Here is a 20,943-nt window from a genome sequence, read left to right as displayed (position 1 = left end):
AGGATTTAATCCAGCATGCCATGTTCGGAATAAGAGCGCGGGGAGCAAGAGGCAGGCCATGGAGAGCTAATTCTCATTGATAAATATGTAGTAGCAGCAGTGTTCAAGAGGGAGCAGCTCCGCCAGGCTAAGACGCAGGGCCACCATAACCCAAAGGCTCAACGCTTGACTGCTTAGAGACCGGGGGCTCATTCCACTCTGCCAGATTATAGTCCATAAAACGATGTTGAGGAGTGAGCACAAGGCAATAATTCACAGAGAATAACTGTGAGGAAGAAGTCTGTTGCATTCAAAAAACAAACCGAGAATTACATGACACTGTGATGCGAAAGGATGCTTATTGCTTTCAAAATATGACAGGTGAATATCATACCAATAGACTGCTGACAAATAAACATGACTCTGAAAAAATTGACTTGCCGCCTCAGAGTAATTCACCTCAAGGTCACTGAAAGCACCATTTGAGAAGACAAATAAACGCGAATCCATACAAATGAGGCTGATTTCTTTCGGTGACAGACCGAGTGACAGCAAGTTGACTCAAATACAAACAGATAAGAGAGGCTGATGGGACGTGACAGACATTCTTATTGCACCGCAGTCGAAGTTGACGCCTGCGGAAATCGTTGGAAAAACTGCTGATACGTAGGATTGGGTTCCATTCCTTTGAAATCCTATTTCATGCTAAACCTTGCTAGCGAAGAAGTCTGTGCCAAGTTTGAGGGCTTAAAGGATTTGAGAGGACATCTACACAACCCCAGCCAGTGGTGTATGACAACAGGAATACTACTGAGCCACCTATTGAGGACCACAGACACCTCATTCGCTGAAAGAGAGACACGATTGAGTCATACACGGCACAAGACCAGATTTCTGCAAATCCTGTAGATTGTTTTTTTTTTTTTTTTTTTTTTTAGACCTGAGGGACGTCAAAAGTATGAAGCTGCCCTTAGGCCATGTAGAAGATTTTTTTTTTTTTTTTTTTTTTTTTTTTTGAAGTCTGATAAACAGTGCCTACTATTTTGAAATCTACTCTCCATTTGCACTCAATTTAGAAATTAAGAAGGCCTGATGATCAATGCAGGATGATTTATTACAATTTTAGAGTTGGTCTTACAAACCCTCTAGCACCATCAATGGGTCAAAGAAGCACTGAACATTTTGAATCGCAATCCTAGAAACAAAATTCCTCTTTTATTCTGGTTGACCTATTTCCACAAGATATATTTCACCCTATATTTTTGGACATAGCGGACAAAAGTACCGTTTTATTTATACTTTATTCAGTTTATGATTAGAAATGATAGAAACTCACATTAACCCTCTGGGGAGTAAGGTGTTTTTGGAGTCCTTGAGATGTTTGGACTCTCAAGGATGTTTGGCTTTTTTCAGTTGCTTATAAACATATTAATGTCAAAGGTGAAATTACACTATGTAGCACAAATAGGGCTACCATAATATGTGAGCCACATGTATGTACATGTTTGTATTTTTGAGAGAATATTGTTTATGTATGGTTATTGAAACAACTAAAAATTAAAGTTTCTGAAATAAGGCCACAAAACACACTAAATACGTGTCCACACGACTTTTGACTAATGAATGTTAACGCCCAGAGTTTTTGCTACAAAATCATCCTGCCTAAGCATTCACATAAAACACTAGATTGTTTTAAATTGTGAAAAAAAAATTTTTTGTTTGGAAAGGCAATATGCGTGGGGGCGTGAATGGCCCAACTACCTCGTGAATAATTAGGTGGTTCCCACCTGAGAAGACAAAGACCCGCATAATAATGAGCCTTTCATTCGGGTGTCTCATACAAGAAAGAATGCAAGGACTATATATACATGATCAAAATATAAATGAAAGTCAAAGGCACATTTTTAGTCATACCTGGAAACTAGTGCTGTGCGGTTTGATCAAAAATGTATATCGCGTTTTTTTTTTTTTTTTTTTTTTAAGCCGGTTTTCCGGTTTACGGCGGGTTTTTTCTCATGCATAATCAGGTGTTCAAAGCATTTAATAAAATAGTTATTTGTTAATATTTTAATAACATACTTAAAACCAGGAAATAATGTTAAAATACAATGAAGATTGCACAGAATAGTTGCATCTTATAATGGGAGAATTGAACGTTCTAATGACGTTTGAAAGATGTTCTTATTATAGCCAACTATTGAGTTGGCTATAATAAGAACAAATAATGAGTTCTCGTCCGCCTGAACAGACAAATTTACACAAAATAGTCAACATGCCCGTCTTGGGGAGCATTCTAGCAAACATAGAAGGTTATATCTTAAGTTAACGTAAACAACTGTTTACAACAAGAAAGACAAAACATGTATCACTATCAGTGTACTGGATCAGTGCATTATGTCTTAAAGGGATTGTCCACCATTTTTTTTTTCATGTCAAACCATGTTATTCCCTTAACTAAGACGAGGTGATGCATACCTCTTTTGTCTCAGTGTGTGCACTCTATCGCTTTGGCGCGTGACACACTTTGATAGCACTTAATTTAGCCCAGTTCATTCAATAGGGGCCAAGCAGAGAAGTGACCAAACACCTCCACGTTTTCCCTCTTTAAATACAGTTACACAAGTATACCACAGCAAGTGATTGGGAGCACTTCGACTCGCTGCATATATATATCTATGGACTCAATGATGGCGCAGTTATATCATTACTCCGGAGAGAGGATTTTTCACGAGTGATGATATTACTACGCCGAGTCGAAGTGCTCCCAATCACTTGCTGTGGTATTCCGCCATACATTATAGTTATCCATTTTACACGCTTAGAAATGTGCAACGTTTTATTTTGTGTCACCATTCTTGGTCGAGTTACTCTACTCATGTTACTGTATTTAAATAGGGAAAACGTGGAGGTGTTTGGTTGCTTCTCAGCTTGGCCCATATTGAATGAACTGGGCTAAGATAAGCGTGATCAAAATGTCTCGCGCGCCAGAGCGATTGAGTGCACGCACTGAGACGAGAGAGGTAAGTATCAACTCGTCTTAGTTAAAGGTGCAATACCTAAGATTTAGATGCCGCTAGAGGGCGCTACATTCAAAACAACAACAACGGCTTTGCTTGATGACGCCGTGGAGGAACGCGGAATGATGGGAACTGTTGTTTTCAACTCCACCGTGGATAAATCAGTCAGACGGGAATCGAAAATTAGTTGTCATGGATGAGGTAAAGTTCGATTTCTATAAACGTTGCGTTTAATGACATGCTTGTTTTTCATTAAACTGAAATAACCGTGCAAGAAAAGTCAGGTTTAAAAGTAAATTAGTTATCACAGATGTTACTGAGTCACTGGACGAAGCTATGGTGGAGAGGGTTTGAAGGGGCAGGTCTCTTGCAAGGAGTTGACGTGGTTGGCCCTCCTTGGTAACTTTATAAAAATAAAAAATCAATTTAATGTCAGTTATCCCAACCTGCAAGAATTCATTTCCGGGAGGTATATTTCGATAACAAGATCGTGGGGGTGGGAGGGAAGGCTAACTTTCGCGTTCGCGAGGCACAAACGCAAAGTCTCTCCCTCTGTACAGTGCACGCGCAGCGCGCTGTATGTTATGCGCGCAGTATGTCTCGCTCTAACATTATATCCCGGGAGATTTGAACTAATTTGCGGGCATCAGGGAAACGCTATCAATATGCGGGAGATCCGGGAGACTTGGGATGTCTGCAATGTACATTTGACACATCTTTTCATGTCGTGTAAGTATTCAACCACAGCTACAGTTTCACAAAATTAACGTTAAGGGGGTCGCACACCGGAGAAGCTGCAGCGCCGCGTTGCACCACATAATTATTCGAACACATTATTCTCTATAAGTGTACACATACCGGCGGCGCCATTCGGCGTCTGTCCGCGGCGCCCAGCAACGTTTCAGGACCGTGTTCAAAACCCTGCTGCGCCACAGAGCGCCATTTACATAGTTTTATATAAAATTGTAATTATTTTTGCCTCAAACCGTTGCTAATGGATCCTGACTTTGCCCTATGCTGCAATATCTATGCATTTAGTTTTGCAGTCATTTACAGAAATCAGCTGCTTGAATGACAATTACTGATTATTATTAGATTTTTCACGTGAGATTCTCAATTCATTCTGTGAACGGATGATCTGAGGTAAAGTTTTCAGAATGCAGACTCCGCAACGATTGTATTTAATTGTACAGTACAATAACATAGAACAGACATTATCTTCATTTTCTGTCATTAAACATAACAATATTGCTGGCCATACACTGATGAGAAAGTGCGCGTCCGGTGTTCGATAACGTTACTGGAGTTGTCCTAAACGTGACGCAGCGCTTCTCGTCCGGTGTGCGACCCCCTTTACAGCCAACAGTTCACATTCCGAGAATAAATGAAAAGAATATATGTGCTCCATTCCATAACAAATGCGCGAAACAAGCTGTCGTTTGATAGACGCTAACGCACAACTACAACTACCGCATTTGTCCAGGACTACACGTAGTAAGAGCGGAAACCGAGGTAAGCGGATATGACGCGATTGACTCGCGACTCCCAGCTCACCCCTGCTGACACGTGCCGTTTCCTTGGTTAAAATCTCAATTTTCTCACGATTTAAACATTGTTTGAAACATTTGGAATATTGTGAGTTATCATCTTTACTAAATATATAACAATGGCCTTGTGATTTTGGGATATTTTAATGCAAAAATCTTAGGTATTGCACCTTTAAGGGAATAACATAGTTTAATATGAAAAAACGGTGGAGTGTCCCTTTAAAGTGACAGCTGCCTAATATTCCTGCTGTCCGTGGACCTGTGTTAATATTAGAAAAGTTTTCCAGCGCTGGAGAGAGCCAAGCGGGAAGACCTAAAAACAGACACGGAGGTTGCTTTGATTCATTCGTTCGCACCGCTAGATGAGAGAGATTCCTAAACATTGTCCCTTTAACCAAGCAGCCGATATTGCCATAGCGACAGCAAGAAGCTAGTGGATAGTGATGGGAAGTCCAGCTCTTTTCAAAGAATCAGCGAACTCGTTCGTTCACGAACGACACATCACTAGTGAACTGCCGAGTCGTTTTCACACCCAAAATGGCGGGAGCGTAGGGCTGCTGCTGACCCCTAGTGTTACAATGGAAAGTTCTCTTGGCTTTTTTTTCTGTCTTTGGTAACATCCGTGAATGTCACTCACAAATATTACAAGGCAACCACAGTAGGGGGAACGCCCTCCAGCGACCTAACCGCCAGCCACTGGCAACCAAAATCACTTGTAGTGTGAACGGGGCTTTAGTTCTGAATCACCCTTCTGCTGCTCCTGCCAACGAAAGCTCAAGCTCAAACCAAAAAATACCATTCTACAGGACAGCACGGTCTCCACGGTCAACAGAACAAAATGGTTTAAATCTGCCTTTGTTCAGCTTCTGAAATGTGGCCATATTTACAGCTTCTAAAATGTGGCCATATTTACAGCTTCTGAAATGTGGCCATATTTACATAAATCTGGCTGTGTTCACCTTTAAAGAAAAGAACAACAACAACTTGGGCTGTTTGTACCATGACATGTAACAGAATATTATACTCCCTACATTCGGAAGCCTTTAACCTCTATGCAGCTCTAAGGTCATTACTAATTCATCTACAACTAGTATAAAGTATAAAATATTAATAGTACATTTTAAATAAATTAGCTCATGTGCCAGTGCAAAAAAAAAAAAATCCATGAACTGCATATTATTATGAAAATTATTTGGGTTCAGTATGCAAAATCAATGCCCTCCTGGACCACTTAGAACACCATTGTATAGTTTGTCATCACTGGCAGCCCTTGACAACCCTTAAGAACTATTACATACTTCACTGATTTAAAAAAGCTTCATTTCTTTTTTGTAATAAAAGTGCTCATAAATAAAACAGTGGCATAGCATGAAATGCAAAATGAGTCATGGCAGCTAATGTCCATCTGGTGTGGATGCCGGCCCAAAGATCAGGTGGACCACCATCACACCTCAGTGCAGACTCAGAGCACAAAAACAGCCTCCAACAAAATCTTTCTCAATGTCACGGCCCAGCGACCAAGAAAAAACAAAAACCCACACGGGTCACTAATACAATGCAATTTAGTTTCGCGTCCTATCATGTAGGATAAAATATTAAACTTGAATTTATATTTAAGGTAGTTTGGTAGGTTTCTTTTCATATTAAAGTTAAAGAAAAAAAGAAAAAAACATTTTTTACTTTTAATAATAAAATAATTTTCTAAGAATTAGTAATAATTATATCCCATGTTTTTTTATTTCTTCTTTACTGAAATCATTTATTTTTTAAATATTTTTTTTTAAATTTTAGTATGACTCATATCTTTCAAAATCCTTTTAAATGTCAACATCTAGCATCTACATCTGTCCCCCTCCCTCCACCTTCCCCCCTCCCAACCTGAGTTATTAAATCTGCAGAACAAAAATGTAAAACATTTAAAAGACATTTAAAAAAAATAATAATAACTGATGTTAATGTTAAGTTATGCAATAGTTAATACTGTCAGGCAAGTTTAAGTACCTGAGAAAACATACATTTTAGGGCAGTCACTAACGATTATTTTGGTTACTGAGTAATCTGTATTTTGACGATTAACTTTAAAAATAATTTTATTGTTTGTGGTAATAAAAATAGACCTAAGTGAACAATGAGCTTTAAAATGACTTAAATACATATAGAATAACAACAAGGCAATACTAATAAAGCATTTAGAGCAAGTGATCAAATGGTTTTATAGAACAACACTGTTAAAATACATTAAATAATACACATTAATAAACAATCAACTCGTGTACATTGTTTTATAACAAATGCCTGCAGAGGGCGCCAGCAGCCTGGTGTTAAAATTTACAGGAGATTAAATCCTCAAATATTGGCCATACAACATTTAAAATGTCACTTAATTTTTAATATTCACCCACTTCTTTACAATGTGTTTTCTTTAACAAGAATATGTGGACATCAAAACATGCAAACTCAGAGCAAGGGTTTAAGCTTTTATTTTAAAAATGCAATAGATTGCATTTTAAGAATTTATGTATTCTCCTCTGTTGGTGTAGGTTTATAAATGATTTACCTTACAAATTTGATGAAATGTCACACATTGCGTTCACAGATGAACGTTGTAAGCAACCCAAACTCGTATATAGAGATTGAGACACTCCACGCATGAATATGATAACAGTTAAGCAGCATTTACTGTAAATGGAGCTGCTCCGAGACGCAAATAACCTACACACATGTAAATGAAGCGCATACATTTTAGAACCTGCAGGCCATATCTTTTTTTATTGAATCACGGCCTTTATGAATTCACAACAGCACTATGCTATAGAATGGTTTTTAAATGGTTTGAGCAGTTTGATAATGCGGTTCATGGATTCTTATCTGTGAAATGCGCCACTTCTGGTATTTTGCCGGTTACTCAACACAGGTAAATTCCAATCTAGGACTTTTTAAAATCAAGCGCTCTCATTTAACTGAGAAATCGTGACAGCCCTAATATATTTACACACACGTATTCAAAAAGTTACTGCACAAAAGGAATGGCCACATTATTCTACCCTCAATGAAAAAGTGAGGCAGGTTAAAACCAGGGCTGTAAGACGATTAATCGCATTCAAAATAAAAGTTTGTGTTTACATAATATATGTGTGTGTAGTGTGTATAATTATTTTGTATATATAAATACACACACATGCATGTATATATTTAAGAAAAATGTGTTCTCGATGCATCTAATATTTATATTTATATATAAAATGAATTATGTATAAATATATGAAGAGTTCAGATGCAAAAGCCTCTAAATGCCATTTGAAATTTTCTTCTTTAATGATGATTTTTATCAAACTTGTATATACAAGTTTGATAAAAATCATCATTAAAGAAGAAAATTTCAAATGGCATTTAGAGGCTTTTGCATCTGGACTCTTCATATATAAAGTATATACATGCAAATATTTCTTTAAAATATACATGCATGTGTGTGTATTTATATACACAAACTTTTATTTTAGATGAGATTAATCGCGATTAATCGTTTCACAGCCCTAGTTAAAACGGAAGGTGGAGTCTAGCTCTAGGAGTGGGCGATATGACCAATATCATAAACAATTTATTGACTTGACTTTAAAAATGATTTCATTTCATTTGATTTATTCATTGTTTATTTGGAAATTTGGACAAACAAACAAGGTTATTCAAAACAAACAAATGACAAGTCTGGCTGGCATCAATACAAAATCATCTTCACATCATGCAACACTTAAATTTGACAATAGAGTAAATTATTTTGAATCTGACTGGATAAGCCACATTTGAAATCAGTGTATGTACATTGATATGTAGCAGCACATCAGTTTTAATTAATGTGCAAAGAAGCTTTGTTTGATTTAAAATGACCAAGAAATTAGATTTTGGGCATACCACCAGCCCCAGTTTAAATGCATCACAGAAATAAGAAGGACAAAGCCTCGAGACATTGAACTACACACTTAATAAAAAAATTAAAAAAATAGGAAAACACATTGTATCTACTGAATCTTATTATTTGCGATCTACGCAACAACAAAATTGCGTCCATCTTCTCAACTTGATTTCTTTGCTTTCGGTTAATGCAATTCTCTAAAACGTACATCTCTAAATCTACTATTCAATTATTTAGAGTGAATGTGAACCATCGGAAATGATTTCTTCTGAAAATGTAGTTCCCAGCATGATTTGCTTGGGACTTAATGAGGAGATTAAAACGTTGAAATTAAGTGTTATTGTACACGTTTTTGAGCAAGATGAGGAAAGGGGGAGACATTAAAGTGTTTAATAGTGTTTATGTTCAATTATATTGGAATTGTTAGCAACATTTATATTACACCATTTATATTACACTGTTTATATTACAAAAAATGTTGTTTTTCACTAGGGAGAAGAGTGGAGAATTAGCTTCGGCTGTGGAACAATACAGCACGTCATTACTACTTTTCTCAATGAGCGTTTAATTCTTAGCAGCACTTAGCATGCTAATGTGCTATTGTTAGCTAGCTAGTACAATGTTATAAATCAGTCATTTAACACAAAATTATATGATATTGAATTAATTAATCCTGTCAGGGAACCATATAAAAACACCTTGATTCTACTTTATTGAGTAACTTTAAAATGACCTCTTTCCGTGATGTTGAAATTAAGTCAACAAATAATGTTTGGTTAATTTCATTGACTCGTGTTGGACTGATGTACATAATTAAATCATATAAATCCAAAACACTTTTTCCACAGTGCGTATTCAGACGGTTATTTTGTTGTATTGTGCCCCTAAACTGAGCAGATTCTCACCAGCAGCACTGAGTAGAAGCCAGGCTGGGTCTCCCATTGGCGAAGCTGCTCCTCTGCAGGCTTGAGCACAGCTGTGTCCTGACTGGTGGCCTGGGTCAAAACCTGCAGCACCACCGAGCTGCCGCTCTGGATGTCCATTAGGTATAGCTGCGAACAAAAACAGAGCATTTATCATCTTATTAATAGATTCTTGAAAAATCTAAGTTAACAATGCTAGACCCAGAGTCCTTTGCTATTATTCTTAGTTTACTCCCTCACTACAACACATTAATATATATACACACAGTGCTGCTTGAAAGCTTGTGATCCCCTTGCAGAATTGTTTGACAAATTGTAACAAAATAAGAGGATCATACAAAATGCATTTTATTTTTTGCTTAGTACTGTCCTGAATAAGATATTTTACATAAAAGATGTTTACATATGGTCCACAAGACAACAAAATTGCTGAATTTATAAAAATGTCCAGTTCAAATGTTTATGTATGATTCTTAAATCTGTGTGTCGTTTTCTGAATGATCCACGACAGTTTTTTTTTTTTTTTTTTTTTGTGATGGTTGTTCTAGAGTCCCTTCCTTGTTTGTCCTGAACAGTTAAACTGCACAATGTTCTTCAGGGATTCAAACACAAATCCTTCAGGGATTCCAACACAAACACAACTGTTAAAAAAGTTCAAATATTAACAACATTAACAAGCTTTGGGAATTATTATTATTTTTATTTTTTTCTAATGTTAAAAGATAAAAGTAAATTTAACTTAATTCATCTTCCGGGAAACATGTAGGCTAGCCTCTATCTTCTGTTGCTTCCAAAGGGAAGTACTAAATGAAAAAAAAAAAGTATATTTAAACAAAAAAAGAGGATTTCAAATATGTAAAAGATGCTGGAAACGGGGAAAATTTGTTGAAAATGAGTTTACCTGCTTACAACAATGTCAACAGATCCCAAAGTCTTGACTTTGATCCATTCTTACTGCTAGAGTGAAATATGCATAATGATGAACCCAGGCTTGTTCTGTTATTCTAGCCAAAGAAAATTAAAGGGTTAGTTCACCCAAAAATGAAAATTCTTTCATCATTTAATCACCCTCAAGTTGTTCCAAACCTCTATGTGTTTATTTGTTCCGCTGAACACAAAGGAAGATATTTGGAAAAATGTTTTAATAAAACAGATCTCATTCCCCATTGACTTCCATAGTAGGAAAAAATAAATACTATCTATCAGTCAATGGGGATTGGGATCTGTTTGATTAAAACATTCTTCCAAATATCTTCCTTTGTGTTCGGCAGAACAAATAAACATAGAGATTTGGAACAACTTGAGGAGGAGTAAACGATGATAGAATTTGGATTTTTTGGGTGAACTATCCCTTTAAATAACATCAAGTTTGAAAACCTTTGCGGTGCAACTCTGCCCCCTATTGTTGCAAAGCAGAAAAAGCCTTCATGTCCTGTCCTAAATGCCAAAATACAGCAGAAGGCTTTAGAGCTTTCCCATCTCGCGGACAAACAGAAAGTAGCCACTCAAAAAACATTCATGCTGTGATAAAAATGAGTAATTACTGGTAAACACGGCACAGATGCTGTGCATGTTCAATTATAAACTCAAAGGCATTTTGTAAGTCATATAGTTGATATTGTTCCTACATCAGTCTTCCTACAAAATCTGTTCCTACATCAATGCTTGAAGTAAAATCTCATAGTTATTAGAGCGATAAGTGTAACTACACTGCAAGCGTGTTTAATAAAGGTGTTTCAAGCGGAAGGTTGCCAGCTGCGAAGTGTTCGTTCCAGGCAATCTTGAGTGTAAGGGGACTAAACTACATTTTTTCTGGCCATCAAGTCTGATTTCAAATGAAAAAAAAAAAAGATAATAAGTCGGCCAATTTATTAATCTGTCAGCTTCCCTGTATTATATACCTGTTGTTAGATCAGGTGATAAACAATGCAAACTATTACATGCAGGTTCAGAATCAGATCTGGGAAGAACACAGAAAACGATTGTTTACTCCAACAACAAAAAAAGGTCACATAATCTGGGTTCAGGCTTTGAGGTATAGTGACATATTTCAATAGCCTTTAAGACATGACATTTTAGCTGTGATCAGAAGTAGCCTATACAATATCAAACATTACAAAGCCACAACACAACACAAGAGACAAATCAACCCCTGCAGTGCTGGCGGACGCCATATAATATCACTCTGGGGGACAAAATGTCTCTCCATTGACAGTGTTCTTCCGAGTAAATAAAATGTTTTGCATGGAACATGAAACACAAATTTAATAATAAAAGAAGACTATATGCATAATACATCGGCTATACAGCTTTGAAAAGAAATACTTCCAATCACAAAGAAAGAATGCATGAAATTGATCAAAAGTGACAGTAATAAATAATAAAATATATAATAAAACATTTCTATTTCAAATAAATGCTGTTCTTTTGACTTTCTAATCCTGAAAAACATGCATGAGCTTTCCACAAATATATTAAACAGGACAGCGGTTTCAACATTAATAATGAGATGACACTAAAGACTGGAGATATTCAGCTTTGCCATTCCCAAGAATAAATTACATTTAAAAGTACAGTATGTAATTTTTGGCCGCCAGGGGTCGCTAACGCTAATCTCTCACAATAACAAAGGCGTATATCGATGACGCAAAGCATCAAGCAGAATTGCATAACTACAGACCCATAATTCAGGTAACAGCTAAGAATGCTTTTTTTCAAAAACAAATACCTAAATCTCGAAGATCGGATCAGATCGAATCGGATCGAATCGAATAATGATAATCGATTCAAGATCTTGAGAATCGGAATCGAAACACAGCACTATGAATGTGGTATGAAGCAGGGAGCAATTGCTAATCAGTGTTGGGAAAGTTACTTTTAAAAACTCGTTGCTCATTACTTCTTAAAAAAAGTAATCCTTTACTTTACTTAGTTACCCCATATGGAAAGTAAATTTTTACGTTACTCGTTACTTTTACATTATGTTGTTTGACTTTGTGCAGAAATCTGTTATCCTAAATCCCAATATCTGTTCCTAAATGTGTAGGCCTACATAAAGTTATACTATGCATAATGCCATATATAATGCACAATGCATTAATTGCATTTATCAAAATGTTGAATTTTAAATAAACATAACTATATATAAACTACATCTAAACGTATTAAAGTTTCGTTTCAAAGACGGGAGGACAGTAAATTTGGAAGACCATAATCCCGTTTTCCTCGGTTTTCCTCTGCTTTAAATCTCCCCAACCGGAAACTGAAGAGCATCCTCGCGTCAAATGCGGAACTTATGCGTGCATATAGCCCATTATATTCAGGCTGTTTTCTATGGAAGTCCTGATCTGAATGGTGAAGAAAAAAAAGAAAACGCATCTTGTTATTTCGACATAATAAGGGGAAATTCTAATTTACATTAAGCATTCTTATAATGGTTTTCTATGGGAGGAAAATGTTTAGCGTGTAATTAAACAGGTTGCGTTCATATACTGGGCTCACCTGATTTTTTATATACTTTATTATGATTTTAGTATCATAAGGATTAATAAATGCACACACAATTATCCGTGAACTTGATAAATGTTGCAGATATGTTTTACTATGCACGTAAACAAAAGCCTTTCAACTTATGTGCAACAATGTTCAGAATTAAATGAATGTGCAGCGAATAGAGACAAATAAAGTCTAGGCCTATACGTGTTGTAGCCATTAAGTTATCGCATTTGTTTTATTTTATTTTTTTAGATTATAATGCTTTTTTTTTCCATCTATGTTGAAAAAAGTGAACAGCATGAGTAAGATGGATGCGCAATATATCAGGATACATTGAGTGGGTCAAACATGATTTTGACCATTTCATTAAGTTTTGTTTTGAAGAAAGCCTTTCTTTACAGTGAATTTCGTTTTTGATAAATTCTATATTTATTTTAATACGTTTATAATCATCCAATTGCCTGGATTTAATAAATAAGACAATTCAAAAATTCTCAAAAGATGTTTATCTTCGTTTTAGTCCTCTTTTTGTCTCAAAGTCTGCTTGCCATGGTCCAAAATGTTTGAACAAAACAACAACAGCGTAAGCATCCAGCTAAGCATAATCCTAGACATTCCCTGTATTCTTGTCATTGTCTGTCGCCATGGTTACCATGGCAGTATGAACGGAAACCAATGGTAACGCGGATATGACGCCGTTGACTGGCGACTCCTCACCCCTGCTGACACGTCCCGTTTCCTTTGTAAAAATAGCAATTTTCTCACGATTTACAAATAGTTGGAAACATTGGGGATATTGTAAGTAATCAACTAAACAAAATATAACATTGGCCTAGTTGTTTTTTGGATATTTTACTGCACAAATCCTACATATTGTAGGCTACCATTAAAAAAAATACTAAAATAAAAAAAGTTATTTTTGAATCGTAAATATATTTCACAAAATAATACTGTTTTTTTTTCAACATAAATGTAGCCTTGCTAAACATAAGACATTCCTTTAAAAAAAAAAGTAACAAAATTCACAGACCCCAAATGTTTGAAAGGTAGTATAAATCATATTCACATAAATTGCTGACATTTTATGCACAATATTCTATAATACATTGCAAAAAAAAAAATCTAACTAAATGTTTAATACCAATCAAATAGGCTATTGGTAGATATCCACACTGACAGAAAAGGAACAACTTACATAATGGTCAATGACCAAATGGACATGGTGTTATCATCCTATGCAGAAAATCAAATAATTCAAATCAAATAATTAAAACTGATGGCTGATGGCTGATATATCTATAATAACCCGGAGTGAAAAGGTCTGACAACACAAACAAAAATACATTATCTATGTGTGCTCTTTACACACAACCACAACATGTGATTTAGATCTGAATAGATTTAGAGAGTCAAATCCCTGATGCCATGTCAAGATTTAAATGACTGACATATTACACGTGGAATGAATATAATTTAAACATGAAATAGACACGCATTTGCTTGCTCACCCAAGACATATTGCACTATAGCCTACACATCTATCACCAACCTTGAAACATCAAGTCAATAAAACAACAGATCTGGAATGATGCATGTCCACGTGCATGTGGATCTGCATTATGAATTAATTCTTTACCAGCAAAATTATTATCATTTTAGAGCTTCTTCTCGGCCTGTTACGGTGAACCCCTTAAACTGTAAACATTACCTGATCTGTGAAATAAATAATGTGTTCGAGCATCGTTACGATAACAAAAGCATAAGATTAGGATATACATTAAACATGTCAATCATTCTTATAATCATACTGGCAAATCTGTCAAGTGTCATTTGCTAAAATAACGCCTAAATGAAGCGAATCATGATCAGTCTTTTAGAATATGATTTCATCCCAGTGATATAAACTATCCACATACGAACAACATCAGAGAAGTAAGTTAGCTAACGTTAATATACTATAACGCATGTCGGCCTATGGACCAAAGTGAAGTATTTAACATCACCAATTACATTAGCTGGAGGAGTTATAAGAACCAAAAGCATCCCCTCTAGCCGAAGATCTTGTTGACGTACCTTCTGCAAATATGTCAATGCCGGTGAAATGAAAACAGTTTGCAGTCGCCTCTAAACACCGCGATCACGTTGTGAAGAGGATGGCGCCATCCACAGTGGCTGCTGTCGCATTAAAATGACGTCATTGCATGTCCAAACATTTATTTTTGTGTCTAACTTATAACGTTGATTGTAATTTGAATGTCATCTTGTATTTATTAGGTTTTCTTAATACAAATAAAATATCTTAAATAAATAATAACAAAATAAAGTGATTATAAAGTTTGGTTATCTGAGGAAAGTTTGTTTTGAACTTGTCCTTTGTAGATATTAAACAGAGGAACTATGACGAAGAAGGTTATGTTTGTTTGTTTGTTTGTTTGTTTGTTTGTTTGTTTGTTTGTTTGTTTGTTTGTTTGTTTGTTTGTTTTACTGGCTAAACATTTTATCCACAAATGTTGACTTTTTTTAGGTCTCCCTAGTCTTTAAGAATTACAATATTTAAAAGCACTGCCAAAATTAAGAAAATAGCTGGGATTTTTCTGAATATTTAACAATATTTGTTATACTCCTGTGATATTTTTGTAGGGATATTGCTGTTATTTTGTGTTTATTATTTATTCTTTTGAGCTTACAAGTGCAGATACTCTTGTTTTTATTTAAGTTTAGTCTATATTATTCTCTCCATCCGATTGTCATTGTGTCTTTGTAATTTGAACACCATTATTCCTATTTTTTTTGGTTTTCTTCATAAAACAGTGATTCTGTGGGAAAAGGTAGCGAAAACACTACAAAGCGAGGAAACTTGGTTGTGTGTGGTATTTGATGATAACATGTTGTGTGAAAAAAGCCTGTATATTATGGACAGTTATTAATTATTTTTGGGTAAATTCCATAGAAAAATGGGCACTTTGCAAACAATTTTCTCATATAGGCCTAAATGAGCCAATGGAATTGTAATTAAACCATTTCCCCTCACAATGTTACCCACGTTATTAACTCTGAACTCTCAGTACAAATACCCCTTTTATGTTTTCTTGTAGTTTTGAATACCCAATAATAAAAACAAAAAATTCTTTATGGTGAATACATATTTCACAATTTTTTTAAACTAATTGTGTAAACAAAGATTTAAGATTTACTTATGAGACTGTAACTTGTTACAATTGAGAATAATAAATGAGTTGCATTTATTGTCCAGCAGGTGACGCACATATACCGCAAAAAGATCACTCTGCCATCACTTGCAGTCTATGTATAAAGAGAGGTTACTCATGCACATCACTGACCCAAATTCACCTATATAGACACTAGTTGCAGTTAAGTGTTGAGTTGTCTTGCATAGCCAGACTTGACTAACAGACTGTAGATGGTCTGAGGCTGTGCAAAGAGGTGGAGTAACCATTATGAGTCACCGAATTGTGTATCCCAATTACTGTTAGGCCCTATACCTTGAAAAGAACATCAGATTAAAAATTGTGAAAAAAATAAGTGGGTCATGCAAATAATGAAATCAGACAACTGCTATGAATGGGGCAATATTTACACCCTGGACCTTTATGGGGGTTCTGCTTCATGTCAAAAAACTTGCATTGCATCAATTACTTTAAATAAAATATCAATCTGAACAATTTTATTACCCATGAAATCAAATCAATATCAAATACAAAATCATTTGAAACAATGGCTATTATATATAATAATACTTATTATGTCATGACAACTCTCAATATATTGATATGGTAATATTTTGGCATTGGTCATGGCAATGTTAATATATTTTGTCTTGGTGGAATAGACAACGCAATCTCACACAATTTCTGTCCCCCAGTCTCACCCCAGTGATGGGTAGGTTCAGGGGCGGAGTCAGGGGTAGGTAATTCGTACGAATTCATACAAATTGGGCAACTTGAAAATTTATACAATTTAGCAAAAATTGAGGTTGTATGAATTCGTACGAATTAACCACCTCGTAAAATACATACTAATTGCTGTGAGATCGGGTTGGTTCTGCTACGCTGCTGCAGATCATGTACCGATACTTGCTAATGTCAATACATTCACAGACATGCTGTTGTGAGAACATGTATGACATGCTGCTGCTGCACACGTAACCTGGATTAACCCACGTAGTAGATCTATATAGGTGGAGCTGGGGAAGAGGGCGGATTCTGAAAGCGTGCTGCAGCCAAGTATTTGAGTGTTTGAGCAGCAAGCTCATTGGCCACTGAATCAACAGCAACCAATCATGACATGATTGCTACATATCAGCCAGTTTCATGCAAGAGCTGTGTAATTATAAAAATATATATTTAAAAATAATAATGTTAGATGTTTTATTAATAATATTATCAATAGTAGCCACATGTTGATGTTGTTTGGGAATAATAATGTCACTACAGAGAGAGGGGGTGAAATGAAAAAATGACTGGGCCTATGTGATAACCCACAGCTTGTTTTCAACAGAAATGGGGAAAGTCCAATTCTTTTCTGTATACTGTGGAAGGATGTGGGCACATACCAAAATCACAGTCAGAGCATCTCTTGCCTGAATCTGGATGAAGTGCTGAAAATACAATAGGCTTTGTTCAGCTAATAATCTTGATGTTACATGACTATTATTATATACATCGTTACATAAAGCTGATTAATTTATAAAAGATGCAGGGAAACTCCAGATATGGATGTCTTTGAGAGAAAAATCAAATGTCACGTGGGAGTTAAAAACTCCATGTAATATAATAGGCCTACTACTACTCTATATATAGGCCCACTTTTTTTAATTATTGCCATAGTGTGCCAAGGTTGTGCTTAAACAGAACGTTAATTGGTGTGACAACTGATGCTGTCTTTAATTTAAAATTTAATTTCAGATTGTGCCAGCAGTGTTGGGAAAGTTCACTTTCTACATGAACTAGGCTATTCAGTTCACAAATTTTAAAATGAACTAGTTCAGATCATAGTTTACTTCAAAATTTCAGTTCACAGTTCCAAAAAAATATAGTTATAGTTCTTTTTTTCCATATGTTGCTGCGAGCTATAATTAATGTTATTGCCACAGCCCATATACAACCACAGAAAGCAATTCTTTTATCGGCGGGCAAAGTTTGCACAGAAATGACATTCTCCCAACTTCACCGACCGCTACACCTACTACATGCTGCTTTTTGTTTTGATGACGCATGTGGCCGCGGTACGACAATGGTGGTTTGTGTTGCCAGATTTTAGCTACTAAAGCCTTTTTAAGATGTGTTTTAAGCGGGTTTTCGTCTGGAAGGCTCTGTATAAATCTGGCAACCTATTGAACGAAATTACTGAGAGAGCGTGCGCTCAAAGACACCAGAATGAAAGATTTCACTCACTACAATGGTGGAAGTTGGCACCCCATTTACGAAATAATCTCCAAAACTATGTCACTGGTTTGTGCTGTGTTTGTGCTGATTTGTGCCGTAAAAACGGACCTATGTGCTGGTTTGGAGTTTGAGATATTGAAGATTATTTGTTTGGTTGTGTTACGTCACTCTCCACCCCATGTCGTTCAAATCGCTCCAAACCGGTGTCATTCGTTTGTGCTGGTTTGTGCCGTTAAAACATTGTAGCCTATCCATTTCCCTTTCGCAGATAGGGGCTTAAATTTAATTCGGGAGCACGTCACTCTCCACCCCATTTCTTTTGAATCGCACACAAAATGTGTCCTTCGTTTGTGCTTGGTTTGTGCCGATTTGTGCCGTTAATATTAACATGGTATCTATATCCCCTCCTTTAGAAATAACAATTATAATTCTGGGCGGTGACGTCACCACCTCACCTCTTCTAAATCGCACCAAACCGGTGCGGTGTCGTTTGTTTGTGCTCGGTTTGTGCCGTTGAAAGAAACAACTACGATCCCCTCTTAAACATAAAAAAAAAAACTTTTTAAACAGTTAGCCTAACCCCATTTGATCTAACTCGTTGCAAAACTGTGACGTTTGTTTGTGCTCAATTTGTGCCGTTACGATGAATTATGTATTTTCCCCTCCTTCCCAGATAGCACAAGGCTGTTTGATGTCCTATTTACATCTGGAAGACGTATTTTTAAGGTTGTTTGCTCATCTGCAAGACGTCTATAGGACGTTTCCTGCAGATGTCATTTAAGATGTCAGTTTAACATGCATTCTAAATTACATCATCTTGACATCTGCAGAAAACGTCCTATATACGTAGATGAGCAAACAAACAACCTTAAAAATAAGTCTTCCAGATGTAAATAGGACATCAAACAGTCTTGTGCTATCGGGTAAAGAAATAGAACATTGGATTCGGGACAGTGACGTCACTCCACCTCACCTCGTCTAAATCGGCCCAAAACGGTGCCTTTTGTTTGTGCTCGATTTGTGCTGTTTTGTGCTGTAGAAAGAACCATAATAAATTATACAATTCTTCAGACATCACAAAATCTTTGGAGGTGTAGCGATGAGTGACGTCACGCAAGCAAGCCGCGCTCTCCATCTCGTCTACAAACCTGGTGCGTTTGTGCTCGCACAGGGCCGCGAGTCCGCGACTGCTGTTATTGTTCTTTTCTTCTTTAGATACGAAAATGTTTTAGTCTAGATTTGTGCTAGATATTGACATTGCCTTTATAAAATCACCAATGCACTATGTAATGTAGCTGTCAATACCCAGAGTACCATGAGTATTTATTATTCATTCACAAAGAAAATTTGTGTCCTTAAAGGTTGGAGTTTTCTTCATTTTTCTAATTAAGGCGTTAAGATCAATATCCAAAAGATGATTTTTTATTCCTCTTTTTAGGCAACTTTAGCATGGGTGCCAAAACTTATTCATACACTGTAGGCTACATATAAATTGCATAGCCCAACCTGAACTGATTTGGAAAGAAAATATGCAGTTTAAGTGAATAAGTCACTCCCTATTATTTTGCCCAACATCTCGATTTCATGGAAGAAAGTAATAAAACATTAACCAGGTGGTTTGCCGGTATGAATGATCATCCACACAATACAATCTCGATGTAGCCTATTTCTTAATACGAAATGACTAGGAAGATGTTAAACCAAGAACAGCAAACTAACAAGTAACAGTCCTTAATAGTTGCTTTAAAAACATTTTAAACAAACAGAAACACTCACCCGTCTTTGGTTCACGTTCACCTTCAGGGAAAGATAAAATTCTCTGATAATTTTGTCATCTTCAATATAGGACTAGACCAAGGCCAAGATAATAACACGTATAAAACTATACAGTAGCCTAAACTTCCATCTGATAAATTATGCTCGATTTGAATAAAATACATAATAGGCTAGCAAAGGAGATTAAAAAGTTTTCAAAAAGCTGACACACTTGCATTGTTTGATTCGGGTAACTCAATAGGCTACCGTTTTTCTTGAGCGGACGAAGTCACTGGCACTAAAACATTTTCGTATCTAAAGAAGAAAAGAACAATGACAGTAAAACAGTACGTTCAGTTCACCTTCGCCCAAAATATGAGTTCTTGGACTATCGTTCAATGAGCACGTTCAGGCACAACACTTTGTGCCAGCCTGCTATTTTATGAGGAGGTCAAAGGGTTCTGGACTGGTGACCTCACCAGTAGGTCTCCGGTCTAAGGACGGCCCATGGCAACTGCGCGAGAATTTCCAAGTTCAGCAGAATTTACTATGAGAAGGCAAATGCTGCCCAACAGACTGAGAACTGATGAGATCAAATTCAGCTGCAATAATATAACTCTATACTATACTATTATATGTAAGTCAGCCTGCAGTGAAAGGAAGAGACGCGTGTTTCTCCAAAGAAAATCTTTCCAATAACATAGAGGCTAAAATGCAAAGCCACGCACACCACGTTCGTTGAATGTCAATGAACTCAAGTAACCCAGTTTAAGGTGAGACCATCTCACTCTCAGCCAGTCAGAATCAAGGCAGAAACATGCAGCTGCTGTGGACCAATCAACGCTGCATTTATTTTTTCCAGCTCATATTTTCTTTGTAAATACTTTTTAATAGTTCACTTCACACCCACAA

General features: G+C 36.2%; 1 protein-coding gene across 2 annotated transcripts in view; it reads right to left on the bottom strand.

The window, feature by feature from the left end:
* Window positions 1–20,444, bottom strand: part of ipo11 (importin 11) — a 167,779-nt gene extending 147,335 nt beyond the window's left edge. The window contains exons 1-2 of one of the 2 annotated variants that reach the window (XM_089119540.1): window positions 20,053–20,444; window positions 9,359–9,505 (exon numbers count right to left, since the gene is read on the bottom strand). In XM_089119540.1, the coding sequence (XP_088975666.1) occupies window positions 9,359–9,496 (138 nt within the window). In that variant the 5' untranslated portion in view covers window positions 9,497–9,505; window positions 20,053–20,444. Of the gene's footprint in view, window positions 1–9,358; window positions 9,506–14,944; window positions 15,044–20,052 lie in introns of those variants that run through there. The other variant, XM_039680653.2, reaches the window with a different exon arrangement.
* Window positions 20,445–20,943: the final 499 nt, after the last annotated feature.

The sequence above is a fragment of the Pimephales promelas genome, chromosome 14 (assembly GCF_988280905.1).
Source record: "Pimephales promelas chromosome 14, fPimPro1.hap1.1, whole genome shotgun sequence".
Lineage (NCBI taxonomy): Eukaryota > Metazoa > Chordata > Actinopteri > Cypriniformes > Leuciscidae > Pimephales > Pimephales promelas.
This window is presented reverse-complemented; position numbering and strand designations above follow the sequence as displayed.